We start from the raw sequence: 20,771 nt of genomic DNA, 5'->3' as shown, positions 1-20,771 counted from the left end.
AAAAAAAAAAAAAGTTAGTTTCAGGGTTTGAAATATCCCGAAGAACTGGACTGAATGAAGTGCTTTAAACGAGGAGGTGAGTCTGCAGAGAGAGAGAGAGAGAGAGAGTTGGAATGCGTCCAGTTGGGGGTCTGTAAAGTGAGTTTGGGTGGGGGGGAGTTTAAAGGGGGAGGTGCAGCAGCAGGGGGACGAGGGGACAGGAGGGTGGTGCAGGAGGGGGTCTGTGGTGCTTTGTGGTTGCTGGAATGCCTTCCCTTTTTTTCCTTTCTCCCTGTTTCTCCGCCTGCATGCACTTGCTCCCCTTCATTCCTTTTTAACTCCTCCTCTCTCTTTTCAACTCTGCGGTCAGCGGTTCATCAGTAGGTTTGGATCTACAGTACCTCCGAGGGGGGAGTAACATGCTGCTGCTGCTGCCGCTGCTGCTGACTGTGTTTTCTCTCCTGCTAGGCCTGTAAACGTATGTGTCCAACACTTTTCTTTTAACAGCTTGAATGGTTTTGTTGTGCTGTTGTGACGACACGACTTCTGCCGCCTGGAGTGTTTTTTCACGTCACTTTAACGGGACGATCTGTGCTGCACATGGATCTGTGCTCAGTGTAATTTACCTGGTAACTAAACTAACCCGGCATTAAAAAGAAGAAGCTTTACTGTCTGTTTTTCAAGCTTGGACCACGATCCTTTAGTGACAGCGAGACTTTTGTTTTGTTTTTCTGTGTGTGTGTTTTGTTGGACTCGAGCTGAACTGGAAAACAGCCTCTGGGTCGAGGCTGCATTGATCTGTCTGTCTACAAGAGCCGGTCTGTTGTGGTGCTCATAGCGACACAAACAAGGAAACACAGACGGGAAGCCAAACATTTTAGAATTTGCATTCACAAAATATCCCCACCACCTTGTTAAAGATAATCTGGCACATGGAGCAGGATAGTGGAGAGATTTACTCATTCATTCTCTCTACGCCTAAATCCCTCTCAAGTCCAAAAGTTTGGCCCCCGGGAAGAGAAAAAACAGATTGTCTTTCTTCAGGTGACATTTCTTCTGCGCTGTGTGTTTCCGTCCATCAGGTGACGATGCGATGACGGGGGACACGGATAAATATCTGGCCCCGCAGGACCTGCGGGAGCTCGGGGACGACTCGCTCCCTCAGGAGGGCTACATGGGCTTCAGCGTTGGCGCCCGGTCACAGAGGTAAGAGACATCAGAAATCAATCTTCAGTGTTGCATTTTGGTACCAAATATGTAATGAAACAGCTGTCAAAACTGAGGATACTGTCAGTGACTTGTTGTGAATACATGTGAGATGTGTGAAGAGGCCCGGTCACACCAGAATTTAACAGGGTCAGAGGGTTCAACACCGGTGAACTCTGACACACAAACTCACAAAGTCAACCGACAGCAAACCATCTTGACAGTTCGGATATTTGAGCGAACGTGAAGCGAAAGAATCTCAAGATGGAGGAACTTCTTGTACCTCGTTAGCCGGTTTACACCCTCAACTTTTAACCTCTGCTGGAGTTTAAACTTCTCCACAAAAGAGGAGTAATTTAGAGATCGTTATAAGACACGATTCAATGCTACAACTCACTGTCCTGTTAGCAACAGGGCTAACAAGCTTGCTAACTGACAGTTGCTATCTGTGAGAGCTTTTTTCCCCTCTTTAATTACTCTTTAATTAATGAGTTAATCAAAGAGAGTGGAGTCCATGCTACAATATGTCTTTTACATAGATTGTGTGACTTTATTCACCTTATTTTAAATGTTAACTCTTTTGCGAGGCTTCCTGTCAGGCACTTCCAGCCGCTGGCTAGCTATTAGCTTGTTAGCCAGTGGACAGAAGTGCTTACCATCTCCAATTTTAGACTGTATTTAATGAGATTATAAAAATGGGTTAGCACAGTAAGAAGAGGAGGATTCATGCTACCAAAATGTCTTGTGGATAAAGTGCGTGAACTCACTGTCCTGTTAGCAACCAAGCTAACAAGCTTGCTAACTGAAGGTCAGACATCATGCTAGTTGTACAAGTCTTTTGTTCAGTTATTCTTTATTTAGATAATGCCATTGTTTTCAGGATAGTTACAAGACAGGTGCACATATGTTACAAACATATATTTTTTTAATTACTGCGTGAACTCACTGTCCTGTTAACGGGCCGACACCTGATGTACCAGTTAGCCTTTTAACTGTTAGCAAGCTTGCTACCGTAGCTGTGTGAGCCTTTTGTCCTAGGCTTTAATTTCTCTTTATTTAATGAGATCATCAAAATGGCATGAAAGAGTTATAAGACACAAATTCCTACCAGTAATATGTGAATTTGAATAAACGGTTCAAACTCACTGTCCTGTTAGCATACAGGCTAACAAGCATGCTAGCTGGGAAAACTTTTGTTCCCTTCCTCAGTTACATTCTGTTTAATGAGATAATGTACAACTATGAGAACAGAAATACTCAGGTTGAGTTCACGTCATCAGGATATTAATTGCTGGCTAGCTTGTGTGAATGATTTGTGTTAGCCGGCTGGACTAGCGGCCATCTTGCTAGCCACAGTAGCGTAGCTCTTCGAGTAGACCTCGCTGTACATGCGCAACTTTGACAACTAGCTACATATTTAACAAAGATGTGCGGATGACTTTTGTTTTTGCCACTTTCTGGTGTGACTGGGTCTTAAAACACACATCAGGTGTTTGTAGGATTGCTTGATAAAATGCTCATTATACTGAAGAATACAGGAAACTGCTTTTTTACACAGGAAGCAACTTAATTTACAGGCTGTGTTGTCTTTTTTATAGCTGGCATGTGTTAGACATTCCCACCACGGTCTCCCCTGGTTATGCTAATTACCCACCAGAGGTGTCACAATTAATTTGATGCACCGAATTGAGTCTTTTTGAAGAAACACAATGATTTCTTAATAATCTTCCAGTGAGTAATGGGTTGACCGGGTTACGCTGGAGGCGCATGAACTGGTCCGAACAGAACATCAAGTCTTGTGAAAACTCGTGACCTAAAAACCAACACAGTCGTTAACTCACAGAGAGTTTGTTTTATCAGTTTAACATCGCGCCGTTTCCAGTTTCCAGTAATTTGGTAACAGAAGAGATCCTCCTCTCACCAGTGGGAGGTCGTAGTTCGCTCTCTGTTGAGCTCACACAAAAAAATATTGACACACTGCGACCCGCCGGAGAGGGAGGAGGGGGAGTTATTGAATATCTGAGGGGTGACACACATGGACGCCGAGCAGCAGGAAATTAGCAGCATGTTCGATTGTGTGGCCTTGAGCGCTGGGTTACATCAACACACTCTGTTTGAGTGGGGAGTGTGTGTGTGTGTGTGTGTGTGTGTGTGTGTGTGTGTGTCACGCCACGTTTACAATCGTTTTTTACAAATTGGTGCACTGCAGGGTTCAGATCACTTCCTGTTCAGTCAATTTAGGACGGGAAAATCTGTATCGGCGAGGTGAAAGAAAGTCTGGGGCATCACTGATAACGTTTTCTTTTAAAACGATCAATACATCGTGGTTTTGATCGTCTGTGAAGGGGAAAAAACCCAGTCAAGGTGTAAGGGGGGTCGAACATAGAAACACACCTGTCTGCTCTATAGCACTTTAGATTTAAGTTCGAAGTGATTATTATTTCTTAATTCTGTTCTGATGATTCAACCAAGACTCACATCCTCATTCAAGCTTTCAAGGTGCCGAAAATAGATTTAAAAAATAGATAAAATCACACCTAAAGAAATCCGTGCAGAAAACAAACGAGCCTTTCACAACTGGAAATGAAAAATGAAATTGAAACTCAGTCAGTCAGTCAGTCAGTCAGTCGGCAGCGTCTTGCATCATTCTACCAAACCTGCATCTCTGCTCTGGCTTCTTCTCCTCTCTGCATCTCTTTGTCTCACTCCCCTGTTTGTTCATGACCTTTTTATTCTCTCCTCATGTCCGTTTCTTAATGTTAGTCCCAAAGTCAGGTAAGGCTGAAGGCATGACGAGGCCTCCCTCCACCTCCCACCTCCGCCCTGCCTCCCCCATTTCACCCCTCTCCCCTCCCCCTGGACTCCAGTCACTCAATCAATATCATGACTTTGTGGTCCAGTGTAATACATATTTGTATGTTTGACTACTAACGTGATGATTTTGACCCGTTCTTTATGTTTTTTGTTTGTGTACTGTGGTTTTAACTTTTGTGACCTTTATGTCCGACTTCTTACTTTCAGTTGAAAACAAGTGCTGCTGTGTTTCCCGCTTTTAGAGAACAGCCTGTTGTGTTTGCTTTTGTTTTTTTGACCGTGGTCTCTGTATCGTTAATGCCTGGGTTATTTAGCTATAATAAGTGGAGCTTTGCATCATTTTGGTTTTCTGTGTGGAGTGTTCCTTCATCGAGCTTCCAGGGACCTGAACTGATAAATCTGTGGGCAATAGTTATTGCCCCCATCAGTTTAGAGTCAAATAGTGATGACAAGTAGTGAACAGTGCAGAGTTTTCTCACTGTATGTTGTCAGACACTCTCACTGGTGAGAAAGATATGTACATTTCATACAAAAATGTACATTTACGCACATTAAAAAAGAGTTTTTACAGCAAAAATACCTTACCACGTGTTTATTTTGAAAAGAAACAACAGGAAGTTGTTTTGCTTTGTTTCTTAAGCACCAGAGATTATTTAGTTGTTGTTGTTGTTGTTGTTGTTGTTGTTGTTGTGCACTGCATCACCTGAGGAACAATTATGCAGTATTCATACAACAAATGGTTTTTAAGAAATTGTTTTATAAGTAAACAGTTTGTAGGTTTTCTTTGCTTATGCTTTACACAAACCTGTATTTGTTATGTAATAGATGCATTACAAACAAATGTTCAGGGAGTTCAGATTACAACTATTACTTTTAAATCATATGTGTTTTTGTCTGATACGGAAGCCAAGAGCGGCCACGGTTGCAAATTTATTCTCCTGTCATTTCAGGATTAATATTGAATGTTTAAAAATGCCTAAACTTAAGAAAATATATAAATATATACAGATGCACAACACAAGCCTGAATGTATGATTGAATAAATGTCTTATAAAGACAAATGTTTAAAGAGTTTTAAATACTTTTATATCAGATGTATTTTTATCTGATAAGGAATCCATGAGTGGCCACAGCTGCATATAATTAATCCTCCAATTTTAGGATTGTTTATGGAAGATTTTAAATGCCTAAATTAAAACAAATCAAACATGCAGAATCCTGAATTCAGAACATTGTAGATTACAATTATTACTGTTTAATGATGTGTGTTTTATCTCATACAGAAGCCAACTGCACCTGTGATTGGAGATTTTTAATTTGTCATTGTAGGATAATTTATGGAACATTCAAAATGCCTAAATTCAAACAAGTCACAAAACAAATAAAACAGGAATAATGTGATCGAAAGAAAAGAAAATCCCTTAGCTATTTGCATGGGAAATACACAAGCCTAAAAAAGTTTGACTAATTTGAACGACACGATAAAATTATGTCGTTATCCAAAGTTAACGAGGTATCAGGATCATAATCTCATTAGGTCCTTTTCTTTCCACGAGACAGTTTTAAAGCAAAATCATTTGCAACCGTGAGGAAATAGGATGAAGAAGTTTATATACTGCAGCCGTGATCCGTCTCTGCTTCTGTAGTTTTGTCACGTCAGAATACGAGTTGTGTTTTTTTACCATATTTTGATGGATTCACTTCGGTTTGATTGTGTGGAGCAGATAGTTGTGTTGTAATTGCGGTCGATGTTGCAGGCGAACATTCATCACACCTCATCGCTCAAGAATGCTCTTTATTTGCCTCATTAAAAAGCTTCTCCCATCGCAAACAGCATCAATGAGACAAAAACAATCTTTTGAAGAAGCTGCAGTTTATTATGGATGTGATTAACGCTACAGAAAAGCTAATTACCCTGCAGATTTGTCATCGCGACGGCCGACGCCAGCCTCCTGTCCTCGCTCTGTGCCTATTGTCCATCATACAGTAATCTGCTTAACTTTCATAAGCTACTCTGCTTCCCTCAAACTCGCATGGTTGCATGGCATGAACAGTTCAGTTGCTGCAGGCAGGTAAAGACGATATATATCCACACATTCACCATCCGAGAGGTTTTATCATAGAATCAAACACTGACAGCTGCATCTGGACGTGTACAGATGCTGTTTTTGTGCCGCAGACGAATTAGTCGCTTTTTGCTCAACAATCACTTCTTTCTAGTTTTTTGGGGGTTTTAGTCTTGGATTGAGTCTTCGTCAGCGTCCTTTCTTGCCTTGTGGTTGTTGCTGGTGCCATACAGTCAGGTTCCTGGAAGCTGCATGCATTTTAATGTGTTTATGTTTGTTTTTTCTGTTCACTTTCATACCCCCCCCCCCACACCCACCCTCCACCCAACTCCTCCTCCTTCCTCCTCTTCCTCACCTCCCCTCTCCATCATTGTGACTGTTGTCTTGGTAATCCGTGACTTCAACGGCAACCACACCAAGCCTGCGTTCCTTCAGTTCTGATAGGTCCAACACGCTGAACCGGAGCTCGTTCACGCGGGACAGCATGATGATCGAGGAGATGCTGGCGCCAAAGGAGATGGTACGTACGCGGAAAAGCTGCATGTGTTCTGTCTCTGTCCTCCGTCTCTATTTCGGTCGGTAATCCGCAGGTCGTTAACTTCACGCGAGACACAGTTCCCTCTCCAAATGTGCCGAGCTGTCTTGCGTCTGTGCCAAAAGCCAGGCTACTCACCAATCCTCTTACCCCTGAGTTGGTGATGACACAAAGACGACCAATCCAGTTACATTTTACTGAAAGAGGAAATGAGATTAGCGGTTAGTTCTGCTATCTAAGAGGGATTACAGAGATGGCACACCTACTTAAAGGGTGCAGAAAGGATGGCACTTGAGTGGTAGCTCAGGTAGAAGGTGTGTGGAGAAAATATCCAGCAAAACCAAAAGACAGCAGGGCTGCTGTCAGCGGACTGTTGCCTCGGTAGGAAACCTGGTGAGATGGGATGTATGGATGCAGGAATAAAACTCAGATACAACTGAACGTTTTTGCACCGAAGTCAAAAGTTTTTAATTCTGTTTTCAGGTTGTCCGTCAGTTTCTGTCTTGTACATGTGATATCTGAACAACACCTCGAGATCTGGCACCAATGTCTTTGTTGTGATTTTGTTGTGACCCTTAAAAAAAACAAATGTTTGGCCGTTTCTCAACAATTAATCTGATAATTATGACAACAGGATAAAATGATGATACTTTACATCCATTTTTCAATGCCATGGCTCAGGAACAGTAAATTAACGGGCTTTTGATTACATGCCTGAAATGAGGTCTGTGGTTCACAAAAGCTTAAGATACTGTTGAACTCAGAGACTATGCTTCTCGCTAGTTTGTTGTAATGGGACAACTTTAGCTGCAAATTGTTCTCGCTCTTAACTTCACAACTTGTAGATAGAATAGTTTATCCTAAATGTGTGTGATATAAAGTTAGCTTTTACTTACAAATATTTTTTTCAATAAATCAAAATCCAACTTTTTGATGCAGGAACCAGAAGGATGCTAATTTCTGGGTTAGCCTACAAAAATGCGTCATCCCTGCAGCACCTAAACTTTTTTGAAACATAATGAAACACAGTATTGCCGACACACTGTATAAATAATGGATGTTGACAATTATAATACAAAGAAATCTAAACATATACATCTGTTGTGTGAAGCAAACAAACATCTTGTTGAACAAATATGAAAACAAAAGCAACAAAACAACGACAGGAATTACTAGAAACACAAGACAAGATCAGCTGTGTGTGTGGAAACGGCTCGGTGTTGTTAGAAAAATGTACGTGCATAAGTATAAAGTTGCATCAAGTACGTCAAAGTATAGTACTTTGAGTAAAATGTACATTCCATCGCTTTATCTCCAAACAAGGGCCTTCATTAGGAGTCTGGAGATTCTCTTCTGTGCTGTTATTTTCTGTTGCTTCAGCGCAGTGAGACGCAGGATCCAGTCATTTACCTTCAGAGTAACATGATTATACGATCTGTGAATGTAGCAGCTGCTGGATAACAGCTTGTCTTCCTCTCACGCTGCTGCAGATGCTCTGTAAGGAAAGGTCTTTCATTGTAGAGCAACACAACAAGGTAGATGCTCATCGAGTCGCCGTGCACTCCCACCTGTCACCTGCGCATGTGAAGGGATGTCAGTCGGACTTCATGATCATTTATTTTATGTTGCTTCATCAGAGCATGTATGTAGTCATCATTTAATATTCATTGCTACAACGTACAGAAGGATGTGTGCATCTACTCATGGACGAGAGGCTTGTAAGCTAAGCTAAGTAGCAAGTCAGCGTCCATGAGTAGATGCAGTTTCATCAACACGTTTCATTTTCTTCATTTTTGCTCTTTTTCTTGGTTGCACGACTTTACGAACAAACATTTTCTTTTAAAGCCCACTCAGATTTCAAACACACGTCCTCATTTCTCGACTTTCTTCTCCACAAAACACTCGAACGTCTGTGTGACCTTTGTCGTCTCTCTTCCGCAGCATTTGGCGGCGGCGAAGGACGCGGATAACGACTCGCTGAGGAGGTACAGCTGGACGGCAGACGCGCTGGATAACATCAACCTGGTCTCCTCGCCGATACACTCTGGGTAAGCATTTTTTTTGAAGGGATGAGTGGATAAAGATGGGAGGAGAAGGGAGGGAAGAAGAAGAAGACAAGGATCAGGCCGCATGCTGTCTCACCGAGCAGCAGTCGAGAAGGAGGGAAAAAAGAGGAATTAGAGGTGTGACGGAAGAAGAGCTCTACCTGTTATGTATTCTCTGTCTGTCGTCCTCACCGAATCTCTCTCTCATGTTCTTCCTCCTCGAGTAATCGGCTCCTACCTGCAGCGGTTTCTCTTCACCCTCTATGATTGTCGGTTCTTTTTAAAATTTTAAAGCTAATCTGTTCTCAGAGGTTACACCTCCCTCATTTCCCTGATTACTGTGTGATAACATCATATCAAAACACACCCAGAGCCACCTGCTGCTGCTTCAGAGGGACGAGACTCGGCTGTAATTCGTCTCTACAGTGCAAACAAATGCAGAAATCTGAGCGGCTCCCACCTGACGCTGAAGGTCAGGTGAATTATTGACCTGGCAGCAGCAGATTCACGTGTGAGTCGCCCAACTGTGGAAATGAAGGAGCTGTAACTCAAAGCAACAGTGTGACATTGTGGGGAAAAAAAAGACAAGCTCTCTTTCTGGCGGAGTTAAATGAAAAGATTGATACGACTCTCAAGATAAAAAAGAAGCTCAGAGCTGCTTATCTTGGCACAAACGACTGGAAGCAGCATCACTCTGTCCAACAAAAGAATCCACCTGCCGGCACCTCGTTGTATCTCCTGTTAAATCTGTACAAAACCTCAAGTGTAAAAACAGCAATTCCAGTTTTCTGCTAAGCTAACAGGCTAACCAACACAGGCGTCAGCACAAGATAAAAACAAGTAATTATATACAGACATAAGTCACAAAAACGACAAGATAACAGTGTTTGCCTCCCAACATCTCAGTTTAAAGGAACATTTAAAGTCAATTTCAATTCGAGTGAAGTTTCAGGTGAACCCTGAGAAGCCCTGAAATCCCAAATTGATTTTAAATGATCTTATTTTTACCCTTTATTAAGCAGAAATGTCAAATCAGTTAATCTCAGGGCTTCCAGAGTTTTAGATTATGCCGGACGAGATGTACGCAGCAATTTAATGTTTTACATCTACTTAAGCTGTGTGGAAGATGCTACTAAACTGTTTTTCTGTTAACTTTACTCGACTTTCCATCAGCATGGGGGTGTGTTGATAATTCTAAACTCCAACACCACAACAGTTTGTTACGTCAGGGTCTCTGTGTCGTCCAAAATATGTTTAAAAGCACTCGAAGAAATCCGATTATGGAGTTTATTTAACCGACAGACATCAGAGTGGTATCAGTCTCCTCATCTAACTCTCCAGCAGAAAGCCAGTGAGCGTATCTCCCAAAGTGTTGAACTGTCCCTTTAAAGGACTCCGTGGTAAACGGTCAGTGGTGTTTCCGATGACAAAGCTCTGTTGTTGACCTGTCACTCCTGCGTTGCTTTGTCGTCCATCCTGCAGTTTTTCCTCTCCGCTCCCGCAGTACGACAGCAGGTGATTGACTGTGATTGGTTGCTCTTCTTCATCACCACCCACCGACCTTTGTTTGTGTTTTACTTCCTGTTTCCGGTGACATCACCCTCCTCCTCCTCCTCCTCCTCCCCCTTCTGTGTTCACTCATAACATCTGTGTTTGCTCTCCTCACAAATGAACTGTGTTGTTACAGACGTACAAAGTGGTTTGGATTTCTTTGACTTTCGTGTTGATGTCTTTTGTTTGGAGGACGTTGTTGTTGTTCGTCTCTCGTCGACGCGGTCAAATAAAAGATGAATTTACTGCAACCACAGATTTACATTTGTGTTACTCAATCATACTTCTCATACGATGATTTGTGCAAAAATTATGTTTTATATTCTCACCATTCTGTTGGACAGCAACATACAAACTAACCTGACATCTCGCTCACCGTATTGCATGGTGTGGATTCGTGCGTGTGTGGATTTGTGCGTGTGTGGATTCATGTGTGCGTGTGTGGATTCATGTGTGTGTGTGTGTGTGTGTGATTTCCTAATTTAAGTCAAAACGAGTTGCACACAGATCTACACCGCCTTCTAACATGGATCAAACACAGGTTTACAGCGGAGGCTCCTGTGTTGGCATCTTGGCGGCTAATTCACCTGCATAACAGCTGAGCATTTATTCATTTATAGTCTTTAAAACTCTGATTTTAAAGTGCAGCCACTGCCAACACAGAAACCTCCTCACATGGCCGTTCCTCCTCCTTCTTCTTTAATCTTCTCTTTTTTCTCACACTTCCGTTTCTTGTGTTTTGAGGATCACGGCATGGGAACAGACCTCACCTCAACTAAAGCTCCTCTCTCTCCATCATTATTGCTGTTTCACTGATGATGTATTTTGCTTCTCCTGTACTTTCTCCCTCCCTGCTTTACTGTCTTTCTGTCTCTTCCTCCCTTTTTTCCTTCCATTTCACTCGTCCTTCAGGTTTCTCGTCAGCTTCATGGTGGACGCCAGGGGCGGCTCCATGAGGGGGAGTCGTCACAACGGCATGCGGATCATCATCCCGCCCAGGAAGTGCACGGCGCCCACCAGGATCACCTGCCGACTGGTCAAGAGACACAAACTGGCTTCGCCTCCTCCGATGGTGGAAGGAGAAGGCCTGGCCAGCCGATTGGTGGAAGTGGGTCCGGCGGGAGCTCAGTTCCTCGGGTAAGACTCACCTCTTTTATAAAAAACTCACTTGTATTGTTTCGTACTTGCATATTTTTTCCACGTCTGTTCGGTGACTTGACATCTCTTTCCCTCCGCTTCTTGCATCGCCATCCCCAAAACCATCTGTGTTGATATTTGAACGTGTGAATGTGTGTCCGTGCATGTCGAGGCGTAAAAAAAACAAAAACCTGCTGTTTAAGTTGCAGTTTAAGTGTAAATCGTTTCAGTGTGTGCTCACCCTCAAACGTCACGTCCAGCTGTGGTTTGCCATCGGCACAGTGAAGGCAACATCACTGACAGATGTGACGTGTGTTAAAGTTACAGAGATACAAATATCTGTTGCACTGAACCCTCTAGTGTTGTTTCTAATGGAGCTTATAACTTGGAACTCATTTTGTTGATTGTTGAAATTGAAATCCCTTCTGATTTATCGATGAGGTCTCTTAATTAATATTTTTTTCCTGCTGTAAAAGCACCCAACACGGCATTTTTGCAGCGTTTTTCCCAAACATGGCGTCACCCAGCGGTGTACATGTGCTCAACTGATTTAGAAAGAAAATAAGCCAGACATTTGTGTTTTGGAGAGAACATGAACACACACAAGAAGGATTACAAATTAGCGTGAAGCTGATCTTTCGTTTATTTATCGTCACAATAACCTAAAACCAGATAACCAGCAGATAAGATGTGCAGGAATCGTCTCCCACAAGCTGAAAGATAAATGTCTGAAACATCCAGCAGCTGCAAAGTGCATTTAAGATGAACACATGCTTCAAAAAAAAAAAAAAAAAGAGGACAACATCTATTCAAAAGAAGACATTTGTTGTGTCGATGAGCGACTAATTCTGAAGCCTTCAGGGGTTTGTCAGCAAAATAGCTTGAGACCCACTGATGTCATTTTCCAGAGCCTGTGGTCATGTCTTAAAGGGATTGATTTGTCCCAAAAAAACAAAAATATCCATCATAAAAAAACAGAAGACAACAGCACATGCTCACATTTTCAGAGATGAAAGCAGACACTGTTTGGTATTTCTGCTCGATGAAACACTTACAGAGTAAGAACACCAGGCGGAGGAGCATTTTTATGCCGTCTCTGCTTTCACTTCTGACCACGAGTGACACCTGAACGCCACGCAACCGCCGCTGACCTTCCTCCCCTCAGACCTGCACTGAGACGCACCGAAAGATTTTTGAAAGGCTTTTTGTTCAGCTCTCAGTTCTTTCGTTACATCAAACTGAATCTCTTTAGCTTCTCTCCTGCGTCCCCTGTTTGTACTTTTAAACATATCAGCTGTATTTTACTTGTTATGACACAGTAGTCTCGATTAATACTCGATTCTGATTGGCTGGCAGGTGTCGATTAGCTTTTGATAGCTAGACAACAATTTCACCAGTTCCAGTGAAACTCCCTGTTTACCGAGGGGCTCATTCAGTGATCACTTTTATTGATTTGTAATAAGTGACATGGCGTGTTAGCTAGCTTGTATTGTTGTTTAACATGCTATTTCCTTTGGGTCTTGCTTGCAGAAACGTTAGCTATCCTGGCTACGAGCTGAGATGAAGGCTTCAGGCTGAGCGGACTAGTTTATCTCCTGTTGATAATGTAGTAGTTGAATAGTGAACGTTTCCATTACATACGAATCCTACTGGACTGTAATGATTCTTTCAGCTATTAGTCACTCTCAGGTTTTGCCAGAAAAACACAGTTTCTGCTTGTGAAAAATGTTATATTTTGACCGCAAAGCACGTAAAGGTTTGCGTTAATGGTCGTAATGTTTTTTTTTCTTGGGTAAGCGGCCATGTTGGAAGCAGAATAATGCTCTTAAAGGTATAAAGGTGTCTGTAATCAGGCAACCTGTCCTCCACGTCCATTATCTCCGTCCCTTACATAATCGATCAATACGTTCAGGCCTGTTTGTTCTTAAGTCTGCAGCACGATTCATCAACATTAGATGCAACTCTGCAGTTGTCACTACTGGAAAGAAGGAAGAGGAATCTGTTTACTGACTTTGCGAGTGTGTTGTGTTTTGTTGTATGAATGTGGGTGCGTGTGTGTTTCATTATCTTGCGGACGCAGTAAACTACATCTTCCCAGAAAGCTGCCAGCCCTTAATGAAGGCGAGAGCCTGGTTAGTCCAGTGCTACAGCTGGGACCCAGAGGAACTAGATTTGTTGGGTAGGAAACCAACTATAGCTACCTCCCCCCTCCTCCTCCCTCCTCCCTCCTCCTCCACACTCCTCCCTTCTCCTCCCCCCGTCTGTACCTCCCACCTCTCCCGAGGAAACGACATGACAGAGGCTGATTCATGCTGATGGATATGATTATTTTACCCATCCTCCGTTGACTTTGATTTGTTAGGATGCAGCATTACTACTACACTGTCTGGTTGCCATGTAGTTTTGGGAAGAAGAAGTCAATGATATTCACTTACACTTACTCACAAGAACAACTTCTTACTCATATTTAAAGTTGGTTGGACGACGAGTCAGAATGTAGTTTGTTTGTTTTTTTTTACATTTGAGATATTTTAAAATTCTTCCTAAAACTACAGAATATAACTTTAAATCCATTACGGTTACTTTCCAACCACTTTCCATTTAGAGTCCATCGTATTTTTTTTGTTTTTTTTATTTCGGAAGCTTTCAGTGGGCTTCTGATGTCACTGAAAGTCAGCGTTTTGATTGGCTGTTTGGACTGGACTGCGCTTGTTGGGCATGAGCCTTTTCCTCCTCAAGCCGAGCATCATCCTGCTTCCCATGACCGTTGTTACTTTACTTCACCTGAACGATCAGTTTTATGATCATCATCTCACAGTGTTTTGTGTAATTAATTTGCAGAACCATTGATAGAAAGAGTCCTACTGATCCGACTTGACCCAAGTGCCAGAATAAATGTTGGCACTGCACATTTAGGCTTTAGGCACAACAACCACTTGGTCACAGTTAGGAAAATATCTTGTTTTGTCTTAAATTACCAAGTATGCTGCCACAAACATGTCCTGACATTTTGGTAAAGATATTCGGTTTTGTTGCCACAAAGACGGCTTGAAAATGTCCTGACGTCTCGCCTTTGTTGTTGCCATGTCATTATGTTGAGGAAGATAATGTTTTGGTTTAAAATACCCAGCGTGTCGCCACAAAACGGCTGGAAAACGACCAGATGTCTCGTTAAAAATATCCAGTTTTGTTGAAGCAAAAAAAAGTCTTGATATTTCGCTCTCATGTTGCCACATCATTTTCCCTCAGAGAAATAATGTTTTGGTTTAAAATGTCCACAAAGATTCTTAGGAAATACAATAATGTAACAATTTCATTTTGTCCAGGAAACGTGATTTAGCAAGCTTGAAACTGGATGGTTTAGTAGAAATGTATGAAAGTTGCAGCAGCTAATTACAGGACAGAAATGGGTGTTATAAAAAAGGTCTTGCCGTCTGTTAAAATGTGATTATAGTTTGTTTAAACGCTAAAGTCTTAAATACAGAGTTTGATGACATTTGATGACATTTCTTCAAAATAGAACTAGCTCAACTTAAAACACCTAAAAGGCAAAATCCTTTTTCCTATAAAGATATAACGTAGTAGTTCTGTATTAAAATGTCTAAAAACAACTAGAGTTATTGTCAACTTATCCTAAATATTCAAACGTTTACTCAAACTACCAGCATGTTTCATCTGGTCGTGTGTTCCCACTTCCAGGATATTGAAGTCTTCAAACTTAAAGACTAAACTTAATGTGAATAAACCTTTAAAACACGACCTTGTTCGTAAATATTTTGTGCCTACGGATGTAAATACTGTGTTTATCTGCACCAAACTCGCAGTGAATTCACCAGCAGCTCAAGTTTTCTCTTTTCTTTCCTCGTTTCCTCTCTGTAACGTCACAGTCACAAAGTAAACAACCCGGATTCATCTCCAACATTACCAGAAAATAAAAAGAAATTTGAGGATATCTCAATCTTGGCGGGATGATCAGTGAATATGCTTCTTCTGATTGCTCCACGGTGGTTATTTTAGTCTGTCTCATTCTGCCCTGAGAGAGAAAACAGTCCTCAGGCTAGATTCTGTTCATCCTCCTCTCTTTACGTTGCATTCATGCCTTGTCTGAATCGGGGCTGTGCAGCTTTCTCTCTCTCTCTCCCTCCTCACTCGTCGTTTCCATCTCACGTGTCCCGTCGAGTCACGCCGACGCTGTGAATGTCTCATCCAGCCGCAGCACGGCCGCAGCTGTCGTCACGACACAACGCTGTCATCGGCACAAGTTCATTCACACCTGTGCAGAATGCTTCTGAGACCCTCAATGTTCCTTATTAATGTTTCACTTGATTGTAAATGAATTAATGTAAAGAAAATCTTGATGCCGTCCTGTAGTTTTTTGAACTCCAGATGTAATTTTGCATTAGTTTAACCCGAGAACGAGAAAGAACAAAACTCTCCTCTCTTCTTAGATTTGACCACATGCTCCTTTGATTAAGTGTGATTAATTAAACCATGACGTCTACCTCACCAGGCCTGTGATCGTGGAGATCCCTCATTTTGGCTCGATGCGAGGCCACGAGAGAGAGCTGATCCTGCTGCGCAGCGAGAACGGAGAATCCTGGAAGGAGCACCTGTACGACTGTAAGACCGACGACCTCAATCAGCTCCTCAGCGGGATGGATGAAGGTAAAACTCTCATTTTACATCTTTTTACTGTGATTATTACGTCTTATAGTGATGCAGAATCGAGTTTGAAGTGTATTTTAATGGGTTTTTCCATCCCTGCAGAACTGGACAGTCCTGAGGAACTGGAGAAGAAGAGAATCTGCCGCATCGTCACCAAGGACTTCCCGCAGTACTTCGCTGTAGTGTCTCGAATCAGGCAGGAGACCAATCAGATGGGACCAGAGGGCGGGACTCTGTGCAGCCGGAGCGTCCCATTGGTTCAAGCGTCCTTCCCTGAGGGGGCGTTGACCAAGAAGATCAAAGTGGGACTGCAGGTGAGAAGTTTGTTGTTTTTTATTTATCCGTCTCACTCACAGGACCAAGAACCACGCTGAAGAACGAAGATATTAAAAAAAAAATCAACAAACAAACATATAGATAGAAACAGTTACATCAACATCAACACACACATGAATTAAACTCACTTCATCTCTCTCTCAGGCTCAGCCGGTTCCCGACGACACGGTGAAGAAAATCCTCGGTAACCGAGCAACCTTCAGCCCCATCGTTACCGTGGAGCCCAGGAGAAGGAAGTTCCACAAGCCCATCACCATGACGATCCCAGTCCCGCCCCTCTCAGGGGAGGGGCTTAGCAACGGCTACAAGGGAGACTGTACCCCGTGTCTCCGCCTCCTCTGTAGTATTACAGGTGTGTGTGTTTACCTGTCTTTATGACAAGTTGTAGACCTTGAGAGAAAGGACTTAGTTTTCTAAAAGCGACGATATTTTGGCACTATTTTATTTAAAATCAAGTCAAAATTTCATCGTGTTGCATATTTCAAACAACAATTTCAGAGGATAGATGTCGTTTTGAATATTTTAACTCGTTAATCTTTTATGAGCAGACGTAAAACAAGTCTGGAGGGAACGTTTTATGAAAAATGTCCAAACATTAAACTTATCTTAGTCGAGCTTGTAACCGGCTGGTCCTAAAACAGCAAATCTTATTATTAAACTATAATTAGAATAGCATGATCACGATGTCTGTCTTTTAAATCCCTCTCCATGTTCGCCATCCATTATATTAAAAAAAGAATCATATTTAAAATGAATCTTCAGGGTGTTTGATGTGTTTTTATCTGATTCTCTCTCAGGTGGAACGTCCCCGGCTCAGTGGGAAGACATCACCGGCACAACTCCCCTCACCTTCGTCAATGACTGCGTCTCCTTCACCACAAATGTTTCTGCCAGGTGAGACACACCAAACACACTTTATTTTGGGTAGAACTCTGACGTATTTCTCTCCGCGTTTGAACTGTTAATGATTTCGCACACGTCTCTTGTTCAGGTTCTGGTTAGCAGACTGCCACCAGATCCCAGAGACGGTGGGTTTGGCCATGCAGCTGTACAGGGAGCTGATCTGTGTGCCCTACATGGCCAAGTTTGTGGTGTTTGCGAAGATGAACGACCCGGTCGAGTCCAAACTGAGGTGCTTCTGTATGACAGACGACAAGGTGGACAAGACCCTGGAGCAGCAGGAGAACTTCGAAGAGGTGGCCAGGAGCAAAGACATCGAGGTACATGATCACTGGGTGGTTTTATCTATTCTCATCCTGTAGAAAGGCTTTAATTTGAAGCATTGTCTAAAATTAATTTGTAATCAACCCCATTTCTTAACATTGCTTAAATTCGAAGCCTTAAAGGTCATTAAATTACCTTGAATTTTAATTTGTGACGTCTTAATGACACAAACTTGTCATCTCATTTAATTTATCCATCTTGTAACTGCTTGTCGTCAAAATTAGTCAAGATCTTCTGCGTGAAAGTCCTCGCTTCTGATGTTACAGCTACGTTTTCAAACCTACCACTGAATCAAATACTCTCTCTTACTTTATACTTGAACTTGAACCTTATTAACTCACTCAATTAACCATATTCCCACATAAAACCTACAGGATTTGTCCAATAATTGGTCTTAAATTAGGTTAAAAATTATCTGGAAAATTTTAGACACCACAGTTTCAGCGGTGGGATATTTCCAGACCTCACCTCACAACGAGTGATGCATTTTGTTTTTGTATGTGACCGTTGTTCTGTCTCAGGTTCTGGAGGGCCGGCCCATCTATGTGGACTGCTATGGAAACTTGGCTCCTCTGACTAAAGGTGGTCACCAGTTAGTTCTGAACTTCTACGCCTTCAAGGAGAACCGCCTACCTTTCTGTGTCAAGGTACCGCAGTCCACACACTCTGTCATCAACACTGACTAACAACACCTCGATGTCAATATGATGTGTTCCCGTTACATCACTGCGTTAGATTGTTTTAACTCTGCTCTACTTCCTACACTAACTTTCAATACAGTGAACCCAGGCCACGGGGGATGACCTCGTTCCCTTTGTCACCGCTAAATGACCTCATGTTATTGATCAGACAACATCATGTTCTCTGTAATCAATCCTCTTGCATCATTTGCTGATGTGTTATGACTGAAACTATCGAGCTCGATCAGACGTCACTTTATCGCAGCACAACTTATTGGAACTGCAGAAGCACGGCAAACATTTGTGTAACAGAATTTGCAAACAAGCCTGTTTCATAATTAATTCAGTCAGTCAACCTTTATTTATAATTTATAACGACAGTGAGTCAATTACAAAACAAAGGAAAACAAAACAAAGAGACATATAGAGAAAAGAAAAGATAGTATCACAATTGGCTAATAAAACAGCAGCATTTCATTTGAGCAACCTCTAACTGCTGCTAACTATTGCTGCTGTTAGCTAGTTAGCTCAGTTAGCCATGCAGCTAGTAGTCCTAGCACAGTCGATTTAGACCGGGGCTAGCTGGTTAGCACTGGTTAGCATGCCAACTTAAATATCTCTTATAACACCAAAACTTCACATTCGGCTGATAATAGTAGTTAATTTCTGAATGTTTTTACTAAAAAAATCTTACACGTTGCACTTTTCAGGGAAGAAGGTTTCATAAAGAAGCATAATGTTCTGTCTGTAGGTGAGAGATCCGAGCCAGGAGCCCTGCGGTCGTCTTACGTTCCTCAAGGAGTGTAAGATGCAGAAAGGCCTGCCGCAGACGGCCGTGTGCAACCTGAACATCACGCTCCCCGCGGTGAAGAAGGTAAGGCGGCGTGAACTCACCATTCTCTGTCGTCACCTCCATAACCATGATCACGGTCAGGGTAGTTTCGGCCCCAATAACACTGATGAGATGAAAGACGGAGGAAGACTTTGGCCAAACTGCCGCCACTGTGTCTTTTATCTGTTTAAAGCTTCTCTTTTACATATACATCGGTTATCTTTGCAGTGGATTCTCGCCATTGGCTGTTTCATTTCGTTCCTACCTACCTTTTGATTTGGGTGACATGCTTATTGGCTGAGGGCTTCTGTGCAAAAGGCTTTTATGACTTTAAGGCTGGCTTTCTGTGGCTTGATTTGCTGTTTGCGTGTTGGCGCCTTTTTTTATTTTTGTGTCTGTTCAGTCTTTTTTGTTTTTTTTTTTGTTTTTTTTTCTCATTTGCTTAAGCGGCTTCTCTTCTGAGCTTGAGCTTCTGTCAATCACTCCTTTTTCACACCCTGATGTTTCTTTTCCCCCCCTGCTTTCCATTATGTTACTCCCCCTGTTTCTGCAATGCATCTTGGGAACCAGGAAATGGAGTCAGATGCCGAGGATGAGGTAAACCACACCCTCCCCACCATGTGCTGCCCTTTTGCGCTAGACCTTTAGCGGCCCTGCTCTGCTCATCATAGCCTTATTCTTTCCGCTTCTACAAGGGGCAATACGAGCTTGTTCGAAGCAACCCGTAGCTGCTCAGTTTTGCATGATATATTGTAGATATGAAAAATAATAAGTTGTTTAATCTCCAATTCTTATCCCCTCCACTCTACGGTATGTGATACAAGTGGCGTTGGAGTTAAGATGTACTTAGATTGTCCCTAGGTTAAGATTTCATCTTTAGAATAAATAATCTAGAACTGATTATTTGTACTCTATCATGATTAATTTAAGCTAATTTGACTAGCTCAGCATAGAAACGCTTATTGTAAGCATCAGTACTTACAAAACTAGTTGATTTAAGTGCAGTGAATACTCTTAAAGGAGAATTTGCTGCTGTATTGTGCAACTGTTAAATATGGGCTTTGTCTTTCTCTATTGGGTTCACTTTAAATTAACATAATAAGGTCCAGATGTTGCTCATTTGGCAGCACTTTACACAATGTAGGGTGACCTAGAACTGATGTGTTGTTTGCTATTGTTGCAGACTGAAAAGCCAGAGCGACGTCATACCTTTGCATCCCTAGCCTTACGTAAGCGCTACAGCTATCTGGCCGAGCCTGCACTGAGTGAGTTTGACATTTTCACTAACAAACCCTTTGATGAACATAATAATGCCAGTTTTCGTGGATAAGTTAGTTTATTAACAATTTTAACTAACCTGTGAAAAAAAAAAGAAAAAAAAAAAGATGCGTGATCAGTATGTAGATAGTTGTGACTTACGTAATGTAATAATTGCATATTTCTCATCCCACATGACATGCACTGTTCACATGCTTGTTTACAACATGGTACATATTTTTGCATGGGTCAATGAGTGGACTTTTAAGTTTTTGTGCTGTGCTTGCCCACGTTGTGAGTTGTACTTCTTCTGGGTTTGTTTGGTTGATTTCCACTGCTGAGTTCCAGAGGTTCAAATGCATCAAAAATTTTTCTTTGGCTTACCAACACAGGCGTTCGGGAAAGTCAAAGTAAAATTGTATTTACTTTTCATTTGTCCCCTCA

The 20,771-nt window shown here is 42.1% G+C and overlaps 1 protein-coding gene across 43 annotated transcripts in view; it reads left to right on the top strand.

Moving 5' to 3' along the window:
• Positions 1–20,771, top strand: part of ank3b (ankyrin 3b) — a 125,630-nt gene that overhangs the window by 80,448 nt on the left and 24,411 nt on the right. For 20 of the 43 annotated variants that reach the window (XM_037080235.1, XM_037080258.1, XM_037080257.1 and 17 more), the window contains 15 exons: positions 1,062–1,185; positions 6,486–6,585; positions 8,091–8,135; positions 8,542–8,648; positions 10,128–10,160; positions 11,109–11,333; positions 15,844–15,998; positions 16,101–16,312; positions 16,479–16,686; positions 17,132–17,228; positions 17,326–17,554; positions 18,080–18,205; positions 18,990–19,112; positions 19,641–19,667; positions 20,254–20,335. In XM_037080235.1, coding sequence (XP_036936130.1) covers positions 1,062–1,185; positions 6,486–6,585; positions 8,091–8,135; positions 8,542–8,648; positions 10,128–10,160; positions 11,109–11,333; positions 15,844–15,998; positions 16,101–16,312; positions 16,479–16,686; positions 17,132–17,228; positions 17,326–17,554; positions 18,080–18,205; positions 18,990–19,112; positions 19,641–19,667; positions 20,254–20,335 — 1,893 coding nt within the window. Of the gene's footprint in view, positions 1–1,061; positions 1,186–3,948; positions 3,961–6,485; positions 6,586–8,090; positions 8,136–8,541; positions 8,649–10,127; positions 10,161–11,108; positions 11,334–15,843; positions 15,999–16,100; positions 16,313–16,478; positions 16,687–17,131; positions 17,229–17,325; positions 17,555–18,079; positions 18,206–18,989; positions 19,113–19,640; positions 19,668–20,253; positions 20,336–20,771 lie in introns of all 43 variants that reach the window. The other 23 variants (XM_037080254.1, XM_037080248.1, XM_037080252.1 and 20 more) reach the window with 11 other exon arrangements.

The sequence above is a fragment of the Acanthopagrus latus genome, chromosome 20 (genome assembly GCF_904848185.1).
Source record: "Acanthopagrus latus isolate v.2019 chromosome 20, fAcaLat1.1, whole genome shotgun sequence".
Taxonomy (NCBI): Eukaryota; Metazoa; Chordata; class Actinopteri; order Spariformes; family Sparidae; genus Acanthopagrus; species Acanthopagrus latus.
The sequence above is the reverse complement of the archived record's forward strand: the minus strand, read 5'-3'. Positions and strand labels throughout refer to the sequence as shown.